Consider the following 13783-nt stretch of genomic DNA (forward strand, 5'->3'; position numbering starts at 1 on the left):
TATAGAAGCTTAAAAAAAAAAAACAGATCAATGAAACAAGGAGCTGGTTCTTTGAAAAAATTAACAAAATGGATAAACCCCCCAGAGTCATCAAAAAAAAGAGAAAGGACCCCAAAAAATAAATTCACAAATGAGAAAGGAGAAATACCAACCAACATCACAGCGATGTTATGAAAAACTATACGCCACGGCTCCTGGATGGCTCAGTTGGTCGAATGTCTGACTTTTGATTTTGGCTCAGGTCATGATCTCACGGTCAGGAGATCAAACCCCGCGTTGGACTCCATCTTAATATTTTCTATCTCCCTTTCTTCCCCTTCCCTGATCACAGGTACATGCTGTCTCAGGAAAAGAAAAGAAAAGAAAAGAAAAGAAAAGAAAAGAAAAGAAAAGAAAAGAAAAGAAAAGAAAAGAGAAGAGAAGAGAAGAGAAGAGAAGAGAAGAGAAGAGAAAAGAAAAGAAAAGAAAAGAAAAGAAAAGAAAAGAAAAGAAAAGAAAAGAAAAGAAGGGAAGGGAAGGGAAGGGAAGGGAAGGGAAGGGAAGGAAAGGAGAAAGGAAAGGAGAAAGGAAAGGAGAAAGGAAAGGAGAGGAAAGGAAAAAGGAGAGGAAAGGAAAAAGGAGAGGAAAGGAAAAAGGAGAGGAAAGGAAAAAGGAGAGGAAAGGAAAAAGGAGAGGAAAGGAAAAAGGAGAGGAAAGGAAAAAGGAGAGGAAAGGAAAAAGGAGAGGAAAGGAAAAAGGAGAGGAAAGGAAAAAGGAGAGGAAAGGAAAAAGGAGAGGAAAGGAAAAAGGAGAGGAAAGGAAAAAGGAGAGGAAAGGAAAAAGGAGAGGAAAGGAAAAAGGAGAGGAAAGGAAAAAGGAGAGGAAAGGAAAAAGGAGAGGAAAGGAAAAAGGAGAGGAAAGGAAAAAGGAGAGGAAAGGAAAAAGGAGAGGAAAGGAAAAAGGAGAGGAAAGGAAAAAGGAGAGGAAAGGAAAAAGGAGAGGAAAGGAAAAAGGAGAGGAAAGGAAAAAGGAGAGGAAAGGAAAAAGGAGAGGAAAGGAAAAAGGAGAGGAAAGGAAAAAGGAGAGGAAAGGAAAAAGGAGAGGAAAGGAAAAAGGAGAGGAAAGGAAAAAGGAGAGGAAAGGAAAAAGGAGAGGAAAGGAAAAAGGAGAGGAAAGGAAAAAGGAGAGGAAAGGAAAAAGGAGAGGAAAGGAAAAAGGAAAGGAAAGGAAAAAGGAAAGGAAAGGAAAAAGGAAAGGAAAGGAAAAAGGAAAGGAAAGGAAAGGAAAAAGGAAAGGAAAAAGGAAAGGAAAGGAAAGGAAAGGAAGGGAAAGGAAAAAGGAAAGGAAAGGAAAGGAAAAAGGAAAGGAAAGGAAAGGAAAGGAAAGGAAAGGAAAGGAAAGGAAAGGAAAGGAAAGGAAAGGAAAGGAAAAAGGAAAGGAAAGGAAAGGAAAAAGGAAAGGAAAGGAAAGGAAAAAGGAAAGGAAAGGAAAGGAAAAAAGGAAAGGAAAGGAAAAAGGAAAGGAAAGGAAAGGAAAGGAAAGGAAAGGAAAAAGGAAAGGAAAGGAAAAAGGAAAGGAAAGGAAAGGAAAGGAAAGGAAAGGAAAGGAAAGGAAAGGAAAAAGGAAAGGAAAGGAAAAAGGAAAGGAAAGGAAAGGAAAAAGGAAAGGAAAGGAAAGGAAAGGAAAAAGGAAAGGAAAGGAAAAAGGAAAGGAAAGGAAAGGAAAAAGGAAAGGAAAGGAAAGGAAAGGAAAGGAAAAAGGAAAGGAAAGGAAAGGAAAAAGGAAAGGAAAGGAAAGGAAAGGAGAGAGAAAGGAAAGGAGAGAGAAAGGAAAGGAAAGGAGAGAGAAAGGAAAGGAAAGGAGAGAGAAAGGAAAGGAAAGGAGAGAGAGAAAAAAAGAAAGAAAGAGAAGAAAAGAAAAAGAAAACTTGTGTTGCCTGAATCGATCAGTCGGTTAAGTGTCCAACTCTCAGTTTCAGCTCAAGTTCGTAAGATTAAGCCCCACACTGGGCTCCGCACTGACTGCAGAGCCCGCTTGGGATTCTCTCTCTCCCTCTCTGTCTGCCCCTTCCCTGCTTGCCTACACGCTTTCCCTCAAAATAAACATTAAAAATGGTGCACCTGGTTGGCTCCATTGGTTAAGCATCCTACTTCGGCTCAGATCATGATCTCGTGGTTCACAACTTTGAGCCCCGTGTCGGGCTCTGTGCTGACAGCGCAGAGCCTGGAGCCTTCTTCAGATTCTGTGTCTCCCTCTCTCTCTGCCCCTCGCCTACTCATACTCTCTCTCAAAAATAAAACCATTTAAAAACAATTTTTTAAAAAACCAAACATTAAAAAAACACCACAAATGCACCAAAAACAGTAAGATACCTAGGAATAAACCTAGCTAAAGAGGTGTAAGACCTACACTCTGAAAATTATAAAACACTGGTGAGACAAACTGAAAAGGACACAAAGAAATGGAAAGACAGGGGCGCCTGGGTGGCGTAGTCGGTTAAGCGTCCTACTTCAGCCAGGTCACGATCTCGCGGTCCGTGAGTTCGAGCCCCGCGTCAGGCTCTGGGCTGATGGCTCGGAGGCTGGAGCCTGTTTCCGATTCTGTGTCTCCCTCTCTCTCTGCCCCTCCCCCGTTCATGCTCTGTCTCTCTCTGTCCCAAAAATAAATAAAAAACGTTGAAAAAAAAAATTAAAAAAAAAAAAAAAAAAAAAAAAAGAAATGGAAAGACATCCCATGCTCATGGATCAGAAGAATACTGTTAAAATGTCCAAGCTACCCAAAGCAATCTACACATTTGATTAAACCACTGTCAAAATAACAGAGCTAGAACAAACAAGCCTAAAATTTATATGGAACCACAAAAGACCCCGAATAGCCAAAGCAACCTTGAAAAAGAAAAGCTAAGCTAGAGGCATCACAATTCTGGACTTCAAGTTATATTACAAAGCTATAGTAATCAAGAGAGTATGGTATTTGGCACATAAACAGACACAGAGATCAAAAGAATGGAATAGGAAACCCAGAAATAAACCAAGAACAAAATAGGAAACCCAGAAATAAACCCACAACTGTGTGGTCAATTAATCTGTGACAAAGCAGGAAAGAAAAGCCAATGGGGGAAAAAAACCAGTCTCTTCAACAAATAGTCTTGGGTAAACTCGACAGCAACATGCAAAAGAATAAAACTGGACCACTGTCTTACACCATACACAAAAATAAATTAAAAATGGATTTAAGACCTAAATGTGACATCTGAAACCATAAAAATTCTAGAAGAGAACACAGGCAGTAACCTCTTTGATACTGGCCATAGCAACTCCTTACTAGATACATCTCCTGAGGCAAGGGAAACAAAAGCAAAAATAAACTACTGCAACTTCATCAAGACAAAAAGCTCTGCACGGTGAAAGAAACAAACTACAAACCTAATAAAAGACGACTTTTGGAATGGGAGAAGATACCTGAAAATGACATATCCAATGATTTAGTATTTTAGATATAAAGAACCTATAAAACTCAACACCCTAAAAACAAATAATCCAATGAATAAATAGAAGACATGAACAGACATTTCTCTAAAGAAGCCATCCAGATGGCCAACAGACATGAAAAGGTGCTCCACATCACTCATCATCAGGGAAATACAAATCAAAACGACAAGGAGATACCACCTCACACCTGTCAGAATGGATAAAATTTACAACACGTGAACCATCAGGTGTTGGTGAGGATGCAGAGAAAGGGGAACCTCTTGCACTGCTGGGGGGAATGCAAACTGGTGCAGCCGCACTGGAGAACAGTATGGAGGTTCCTCAAAAAGTTAAAAATAGAACTACCCTACAACCCAGCAATTGCACTACTGGGTATTTATCCAAAGAATACAAAAATACTAATTCAAAGGGATACATGCACCCTGATGTTTATTATCTACAGTAGCCAAACTATGGAAAGAGCCCAAGTGTCCAGTGACAGATGAAGGGATAAAGAGGCAACATGTATACAATGGAATTTTACTCAGCTATAAAAAAAAAGAAATGAAATCTTGCCATTTGCAAGAGAGTGCAATGCTAAGTGAAATAGTAAGAGAAAGACAAATACCATAGGATTTCACTCATATGTGGAATTTAAGAAACAAACAAGCACAGGGAAAAAAGTAAGAGAGAGAAGCAAACCAAGAAACAGACTCTTAACTATAAAGAACAAAGTTGGTTACCAGAGGGGACGAAAGAAGTGGGGGATGGACATGAGGGCACTTGTCATGACGAGCACGGGCGACACATGGAGGTGTCGAATCACTAGACTGTACACCTGAAACTAACGGAACACTTTAACTCCCGACAAAACTTTAAATACACAAATAAAATGCACTACAAGTTAAAAAAACAACCCCCACTATCTCTTTGGGGCATCCCTACCTGCCTCTCGCCTTTCCTATGGTCTACGGTTCAGGTGCGTTTTGGTGACTCACCGTCAGAACCCAGCTTACGCTTACCATCCACTCAGCTGCTCTGTGCTCTCTGTAACTCCCCAAAGCCCTAAGTTATGCAGCAGCCTGTGACCTCAAAGCAGGTTTCAGAGGTTTTATTGTAAACATCTGCATTTTTCTGAGATGAACACAGGTTTTTAGAAGACCACATTTCCAGGGATTCAGATTTCACAAAAATGTTACTAAATCTTGATTTTGCAGGAGTACTCAGGTAGGCAGCACTGTCTAGATGCGGGAGTTACAAAATGGCAGTGCCTTCAGGTGAGGTCCCGTCTTGAATGCAGTGTTTAACAGTGTTTTAGGATCTGAACAGCTTGAGACGAGGTGAATGAGGCCCTGCTCCCACAACCTGGTTGGTCCAAGTACACATGCGCTATCATAGTCTCTAAATTCCTGAAGTCACCAGAACGTTCCAACGCAGCCACAGGTGCACTCCCCTTAATAAATGCACCTGCATCATGGGCCTGGCCTTCCAAGAGGCTCCCTGGTATGAACACATGAGTCAGGTATGCAAAATGCAACAGGAATAAATGTCCCCTCTGAAGGCAATTTAGTAACCAATTGAGAGTAATTCAGTTCAGGGAACTAATATCTGAAGACATACTCTGATACCAGTCTTGTTAGTCCAAATGTTAGAAGAATTCATTAATTCCAACTGTAATCAGCCAATTTAAACTGCCTCACCAAAGGGTTCACCAAAACCTAGACTAAATCAACCAACACAGCAGAATTACGACTGTTTTATTAACTACTTATCTGTACTTTCTAACTAGACAGAGAAAATGTACCTTGTGTGACAGGAGAGCACATACTCACTGGCTCAGGGGGTGGACCAAGAATCTACTGAAGGTCCTTCCAGTCCTTGAAGTGCAAGGATGGACGTCCTTCCATCCACCCACAGGTCCACATGAGCTAAGCTGGCATACTTCACATAGAAAGGTATGGATCCAACCCCACACCAAAGCCCAGAAGCATTATCTATAGGAGGAGCTACATAATCAACCCAAGCAAATGTGGCCATGCCTCCAGTACGCAGCGTTCGCTCGGGCCCACCCTTAGTGGGGTTGTTCTGACCATTAGAGCACAAGGCAGTAATGCTTTCCACATAGGAGATACAAAGTTAAGGGTTTTGAATGAAAAATACTGATGCACTAATTCCTACACAGGAAAGTTTATTCTGCTTGCCAGAACTATTAAATTCAGTTCATTTAACTAGTACTGTCCAGTTATCCACACACAGAAAACGCACAATGTGTGTGTAGACCACCGTGTGTGCACACTGTGGTCTTGGCTGTGCCTACTGCACAGCACACACACTGTCACGGTGTGGTGACATTCCAGACTCTTTAGTGACCAGTATTTTACAGTCGCCTCCAACTTCTCCTCTTTAGGCTGCAATAATGTCAGTTATCACCTGATGCATATCAGATTAAGAGAAAACCTCTTAACCTTCATTCATGTAGTTAAATCTCACATTTAATATGAATTAGGCTTAAGAGTCTTGCAAAAGTGCCACGGACTAGATGTACTCACTGTCAGCTTCTCCTCCCGTTTCTTCCGGTAACCAAAGGAATTCTTCCTAGAAAAGAGGAAAGCAAAAGACTAATTTTTCCCCACCAGGAAGATTTTTCACTGAGCACAGGTACGTGCACACTTATTCAGTCTTTATTCCTTTGTAATCTTTTACAGATGACTTTTGATTATAAAACCCCAACTTTAGGGGCACCTGGGTGCTCAGTCAGTTAAGCGACCAACTTCAGCTCAGGTCATGATCTCACAGTTCGTGGGTTCGAGCCCCGCGTCAGGCTCTGTGCTGACAGCTCAGAGCCGGGAGCCTGCCTCGGATACTGTGTCTTCCTCTCTCTCTGACACTCCCCCGCTCTCATTCTGTCTCTCTCAAAAATAAACATTAAGAAAATGCTTTTTTAACCCCAACTTTAAGAAATATAAGCAAAATAATAATTTCATAGTAAAAGACTACAAGTGATGTCTAGATAGAGAACTTAAAGAAAAACAAAAAGAAAAAAGAAAAAAAAAATTTACTGACAAAGTTTTCCTAATACTCATTTAGAATTTTTGTTATGATAGAAATACCTGAACGTCCATTCAGTTGAAATGACAAGATATATAAAACCTGACAATGGGCCATCCAGGTGAACTGTTAAACACTGGTAATGAAATGTATCAGATGAATCATTAAAATGGAAAGACCCCGAAGTAGCCTGGCCTGCTCTCCCTCTCAGCCCCAACATGACCCACCGTGTCAGCCCCTCCCACTACCAATGGTCTACTCCAGGGTTTCCAAACCCCAGGCATTGCCTATCCCCAGCAGCCGGCTGCGTGCACAAGGCTCTAGATCTTTGCGGGCAAGCGCCCGGAGACCATAGCATACTTTCATGCTGTGGATGGGCTTATGTGGCCTAAGAGTTCAGAGTAACTCTCATTTAGAGTTGTCTTTACTTACTTATCCCTTTGTCATTTCAACTGAATACACTTGTACAGTGTAAGCTGGAAAGGAGTTCAAAGAAATAATCTTGACCAATTCCTTTCCTTTACACAAAACCCACAAGCAGCCTTGCCCAGGATGGCCTAGCTGATTAGGACAGGCTGAGAGCCTTCCACTTTTGTGCCGAAAAAGGACACTCTGGGGCCTCTGGCTAGACCCTCTAGGAGAAGCAACAGTGCAAACTTCTAGGACTTCGGAGCAAAGCCACACCCTTTCCTTTAGAAAGTACTCCAGAAAGGTCCTGCTTTCAACTGGCTCCCAGTGGAGACTACATGCCGGACCATGGGACAGCAAGTGACCATGGACTCGAGCTGCCCATCAGAAATGGGGCACTGAGCCCCAGGGAAAAGCACAAACGCCAGCAACAGCTCTCGGTCCACTGCTGAGGCCTCCTCACGGGGAGTCCCTGAGAACAGTGATGGGGGTCGGGGGGGGGCGGGGGGCAGGGTGGTCAGTTCCAGACTAGCACCAGGGACAGCTGTGCAGCGTGTGGACCCCTCCACTCCACTCCACAATCAAAAGTGCTCCCCAAGACCAGTGTGCAGGGAATCTTTCCAGACCTAGAACTTCAAGCAACATTTGCTGCATCCTGTGTCTGGAGGCAGAAATAGCTCTGCAGCAGGAGGCTCAGGGTCTGGCTGGACGAAAGCCTCGCAGAGACTCGCCCTCAACGTATGGTGACGAGGAGCCCTTGGTAGGAGGCCCGGAGAAGAGACAGCGTGCACACACCTGCGACGCACACAGCACTTCAGACAAGACCCCGACAGCCGGGAGAGAAGAGGTGCATCTATCTCGGGCCAGGGCCCCAGGGGTGCAGCGATCACGTTGGGGCCCTGCCACCACGCCTGGCCCGTGTGTCCCTACCGGTGGGCCCTGGCTGGCTGACAGCACTGACCTTTTTTTGTCCTGGCTGGGCCTCCACCACTGTGTCCGCACCACAGGCATGTCTGTGGACATGGTGCCCGGGCCACCCGACCAGGGCCAGAGTGTCCTCAGAGGACAGTCCTACCTCAGGAGACGTAACACGGGCTCCAAGGTGAGCGTGGCACAGGGCTGGAGCGTGGAGCATAGGCGGGAGGACTCTTCGCTATCACACCTGACTTTTCACCAGCACCGTGCTTCGTTCCTGGGCCCACAACTCTGAGCCTGGCAGTCGCTCTCAGCACGTGACACACCTGAACCCAGCTGGCGGTCACTGCCACACAGGGTGGGAGAACCACAAGTGGTCCCAGGGGGCTGCCAGGGCCCCTCATATTGCTCCTTACCACCCAACAAAGTTAAAGGAAAATGAAACAAAACCTAAGAAAAAGAGGGACACCTGGGTGGCTCAGTCAGTTAAGTGTCCAACTCTGGTTCAGGTCACAATCTCACGGTTCGTGGGTTCGAGCCCTGTGTCAGGCTCTGTGCTGACAGCTCAGAGCCTGGAGCCTGCTTTGAATTCTGTGTCTCCCTCTCTCTGCCCCTCCCCTGTTCATGCCGTCTCTTTCTCTCTCAAAAATAAATAAACATTAAAAAAAATTAAAACAGAAAACAAAACCTAAGACAAAGAGGGTTGCTGGTACAGGGGCACCGGCGGGGGACACAGCCACTTTGGCTTCCCCTCCAGCTGAAGACGCCTAGGCACCAACACCCTGTCCGTTGACATGGCAGGCGTGAGCACCAGGATGTCCCACGGGGGCAGCCGCAGTCTGGAGGGTGAGGGTAGCCCTCTGTTGGGAAAAGCGCAAGGCGGTTCCTGCTGTCCTGCAAAGTCCTACCGCAGAGCAAGAGCACACGTGACTGTGTGGCCAGAGGTGGCCCACATGGGTCAGCCGGGTGCCCCTCAGTTTCCGCGACACCAGGTGGCCCTGTCCTTCCACTGCCAGGACGCTTCCTGTGGAGCTTTTCCCAAGACGCCAGAGGGAGATAGGGAGGCAGAGAGTGGGCCTATAGACTTGCCCTCCCGCTGGTACTTCCTCTGAGCTGTCTTCTGAGGAGGACAGACCGGCACCCGAGGCATCACCCAGGTGGCAGGCGTGGCCTCCTTCAGGTCTGGCCTCAGCTCCGCAGGCCCTGCTGCAAGCCTCTGGTCTCTGCTGTCCCCCCCCCCCCCAGCCCCGTGGCTGGCCGCAGGCTCTGTGTGTCCTCAGCAACCTTCACCTCTCCAATACCCATCGAGCTGACTTTACGGCAAATGTCCTGGTGATGTGTGGCGGCAGGCTGCAGCCAGCCACTCAGTCCCCCGGCCCCACCCAGGCCAGACCGTGCAAACTGACGTGCTACCAATGCAGTGCACTGTGCCTCTGGGCCCCTCACATGCCCCAGAGCGCCAGGGACAGAGAGGAGCCCACACTGCAGGAACCTCTGTGTGCAGACACTGTGCTGATGTGCAACACTGAGAACATGTGCATCTAAAGTTTTCCAAGTTGGTGAAAGAAATGCTTAGGCGGGCTGAACCCGTGCAGGTTACCTGTCAGAAGGGATTTCCTTCCAGACAGCCCCATGCACAGCCGACCACCGAGAGACCAAACCGGACGACGCACTCACCTCCGCCTCTTCTAACCTTACTCCCAAACAGAGGAGGAAGGGGCAGGAGGCGGGACAGTACGCACGCTGCCACAAGGAAAAGTACGGAGGTCCTGGGCACAGCCCGACATCAGAGGCACGGGAACAACCAGACACCGAGGGACCCAAGGTGTTAGTGTGTGTCCCACGGACAGCACGGGGACATCTCCACAGAGTGTGGCCAGCGGGCACCGCTTCACCAGTACGGCTTATTTTTCTAAATACATTTAGTACAAATGGTCTGGTCTGCCACAGCCTGGTCTGCCTGGCGCACAACCCACTCACTACCATGGAAATGGAGCAAGGCTGAGATGCTGGGCCCCTACACGGGGAGGTGGGGGGGAGGAGGCCTCAGACCCGCAGCGTGGACACTGGTGTGTGCAAATCTCCAAGTGTCCACCAACAACTGTGACCTAACGTGGTTCCTGTCCACCTGCAGCTCTCTCCACAATGTTATATAAAGAAGAGGAAGCCTGTCAAGTCTCTGCTCTCGAGTGACCCTCTGAGTAATTACATAAAACCTTTGATCTGATGCTGTGTACTGTATCTGAAGAGGAAATGCTAAACCACGCCTGCAGAGATGACACTGGACAACGTTCACAGCCTACTGCGACAGGCCGCAGCTGTCTGATAGCAGCTCGCAAGGACTCACCTCCCTCTCCCTAAACCAGGGGGAGATTCCGCACTGCTCTGCTCCACGCGACCAGACCCAACCTCCCTCTTGGCGTAGGCGGGAGGGTTCTGTATCCGTGTTCTAGGAGGACCTGTCTGCCGTGCCTGTGGGCTCCGAACGCCATTAATTAGACGGTCTGCAGTGAAGTTAAATATCGAAGGGCTTTCTAACAGTCCAGGTCCTCTCTCTGCACTGGGAATGGCATGGCGTAGATGAGATTTGCTAGGATTCCTGGAAACAGAAGGTTTGCACATGCTCAGTGTTAAAGCCATCGTGGCATCATAAAATGACCTTGCTAACATGAAATGACTCAACTAAAAGGTACTTTCTATTTAGAAAAAAACAGTACAAACGTTACTTAAGAAATAGTTAACGCATGCTATGTCCACTAATGCGAATCTACAAAGTATCGACGTTCTGTGTTGCGGCAGCCCAGGTCCAAATTCAAAGCGGGTCCCCACGGCCACAAGCCGCAGAGCACCTGTGCCTTATGCAGGCACTCCGGCACACATCTCAGGGTATGACCTCAGTGCAATTCTAGGCTTCCAGCGGTTTCATCTCCACTGGTCACATGTGTCACAAGAGCTCGTCAGAAAGAGCTTCCCCATGTACTAAACGTGACTCGAGCAAGTGGGAAGGACTCCCCGCTTCAACACGGTTCATTCTGCTCCACTCAAGAGCACAGCACAGCGTGGCAGACCTCTTACCACAAACCCCGGGGAGCCACCACGTCTCCACCACTCGTGGAACTTGCCTGCTTCTTGGAGGGTACTGTCTGAGCGAAGTCAGAGGAGACGCTGCAGGTTTGAAGGTTGGAGACGTAAACCCATTTATAAATCCAGTATTTGGAAATGGAGTTACCTAGATTCATTAAAAACAAACAAGTCAGCAAGCCATAAACAGCCTTCACGCTGGCTAACGGTGCACCTCATGGTCGTTGGAGTTATTTCTCGACTTGCCAAGTAGGCTCTGCTCCAGTTAAGGCTTGAAATATTTCCCGGATGAAAAGAACATGGTGTTAGATTATTGCCAATGACCAATATTTCCTGAACCAGGCTGGGGCTGAGGCCTTCTTCTGGGCCGACTAAGGTGACCTCCCCAGAACAGCCCCCCAAGGAAGCCAACCTACACCTGTGGGGGCTGGAGCTAAGCATACGCTGTGACAGAAAGCAGATGTTAGACACAGCTTAGGACCAAATAAAATTGTTTGCTGATTTAAAAAAAAAAAAAAAAAAAAAAAAAAAAGCAACAGAGGGGAAACTCTGGGGGCAAAAGATACACTTAGAACTTTGTGAGAATCCTCAACATGCCACCTGAGAATAGCTGCCAGAGTGAGACTATTTAAAAATCTATCAATCACACAGGAACTAGATTTTAAATCACGTAAGATTGTGAATCATGGTAAGACCAGATGTGACAAATCATTTCCTGTATGTACTCTTACATACAGAACTCTGGTATTTGAGTAATTCTGCTCAAGAGTTTAAAAATAAATTAGTCCCTCGGGGGCACTCAGGTGGCTCAGTCAGTTAAGCGTCTCACTTTGGCTCAGGTTATGATCTCACAGTTCGGGAGTTCGAGCCCCGTGTCAGGCTTTGCAATAACAGTTCAGAGCCTGGAGCCTGCTTTGGATTCTGTGTCTCCCTTTCTCTCTCTGCCCCTCCCCCACCCATGCTTGCTCACTCACTCTCAAAAATAAACATTTTTTAAAAATAAATAAGTCCCTGGGGCGCCTGGGTGGCGCAGTCGGCTAAGCGTCCGACTTCAGCCAGGTCACGATCTCGCGGTCCGTGAGTTCGAGCCCCGCGTCAGGCTCTGGGCTGATGGCTCAGAGCCTGGAGCCTGTTTCCGATTCTGTGTCTCCCTCTCTCTCTGCCCCTCCCCCGTTCATGCTCTGTCTCTCTCTGTGCCAAAAATAAATAAAAAACGTTGAAAAAAAAAAAATTTAAAAAAATAAATAAATAAATAAATAAGTCCCTAACCCAATCATTTGACATTACTTGCTGAGAATGAACAGGTACTATCTCTTCACATCTGCTCCAAATGACACAGTGTGCTTTTGAGCAAGCAAAAGGCCTCATTCCTGAACCAGGGTCAAAGGAACCACCTGAAATGGCCAACCGACCCCTAGTGCCAGACAGGCACAGACGCGATGAGAGCGGTCCGAAAAGCCACGTAACTCCAGAGGAAGCAGACAGCACAGTGCGCCGGCTGGCCTCCCCTGGAGAAATTCTTCAATGCCAGAGCTCAAGGACTCTACTCCCCGTTACGGTTCTCTCATGATCTGCCGGCCACATGGCCACTGGTACCTTCAACAGAACATAGCATTTTTAGCATGGGGGGGAGGGGGAGAAACCTTGTCTGCAGTGTCTCCAGACCTCAGGCCCTGATGGTGCCCATGACCACCTCTCCCTACTCCTGTGGCCCCACAAGCCACAGGCACAGAGTGCGCGGCCTCAGGACACACCGGAGACGCCACACAGCCTGGCTTCCCCTCTGAGCTCCCTGCCTCAGCCTCCATTTCAGCTCAGAGACACCCAGCACGCCAGCCGCCCGGTGCCCCCGCACACCCACTGGCTCTCCTACAGCCCCCTTCCTTCCACCTCCTGATGAGCTCAGCAGAGAGGACATCACACCAGGTAAGCCCCCACTGTAAGCTTCACAGTATTCTGTCCAGGTCCCGTTTTCCCAGTTCCCGCCCGCCTGCCTGACACCATGGTTTTTCCCAGGCTGCGTGCTCTTAGGGACGCTCATCTGCACGTGTGCGACAGGCACGGACACCCCCAACCCCACCTGAGTTGCTGCTCCTCTCTAACAAGAGCCCCACATGACGTCCCCACATGGTGGGGCCTGGCTCACAGGCCTCTGCCGCGTCCCCCACGTGACCCCAGCCCCACACAGCTTTCCCCAGCTCAGTCCACAGTCACACCCTCGAGGCTTCCCAAATACAACCTTCCACACATTGTGCCCTTCCCTGTCTCTGGCCCCACCGACACCTGCCCTGCGGCCTCATGCAAGGAGGGCCTGTCCATCAGCCCATCCCCACTGTCCATGGTGGGAGCCCAACGACCGGGGCTGATCACAGTCCTGATTCTGTCCCATGCCCAGCCGGGGCCCGCCTGACCTCTCTAAGCTCTCCAGCGACACAGCTGGGGAAAACCACCTGGACCCACTACACAGGCCAGTCAGTCTGGGGCTGGTGGGAAGAATAAAGCTATAGGTCTCCTTGTCCTCCACTGTTAGAAGCCTGTTAAAACATGAGTCCTTAAAAGTGTCTCCCCTGGCACCCCCTGTGCTCAGAAGTAACCCCGTCATCCCAAAGCTCGGATCACGTTTTGTGTTTTACTGGAACTACACGGCTTAGGAAGGTGCTGCTACACAGGAAGGCAGGTGGACCCCGCCAAGAATCAAGATTGGAGCCTTCAACTTTTTCAGTGTACACAGCGGCACACTGATCTCCCGATTAAATTGAGGTCTGCCACAGGACCCGAGGGTCCGTTTCACCACGGCAGACTGTAGACCCGTCCGGTTCCCCTAGAGGCCCGGGGCCCCACCCTTCTGAGCACCTGGTGCAGCGCCCACCGCAGAACCTCCG

At 48.1% G+C, this 13783-nt stretch overlaps 1 protein-coding gene across 3 annotated transcripts in view; it reads right to left on the reverse strand.

Moving 5' to 3' along the window:
- LARP4B (La ribonucleoprotein 4B) overlaps positions 1-13783 on the reverse strand; it is a 106501-nt gene that overhangs the window by 12028 nt on the left and 80690 nt on the right. For all 3 annotated transcript variants that reach the window (XM_042990915.1, XM_042990916.1, XM_042990917.1), the window contains 3 exons: positions 10943-11049; positions 10168-10419; positions 5999-6044 (listed from right to left, as the gene is read on the reverse strand). In XM_042990915.1, coding sequence (XP_042846849.1) covers positions 5999-6044; positions 10168-10419; positions 10943-11049 — 405 coding nt within the window. The remainder of the gene's footprint in view (positions 1-5998; positions 6045-10167; positions 10420-10942; positions 11050-13783) is intronic.

Source organism: Panthera tigris, chromosome B4, assembly GCF_018350195.1.
Source record: "Panthera tigris isolate Pti1 chromosome B4, P.tigris_Pti1_mat1.1, whole genome shotgun sequence".
NCBI lineage: Eukaryota > Metazoa > Chordata > Mammalia > Carnivora > Felidae > Panthera > Panthera tigris.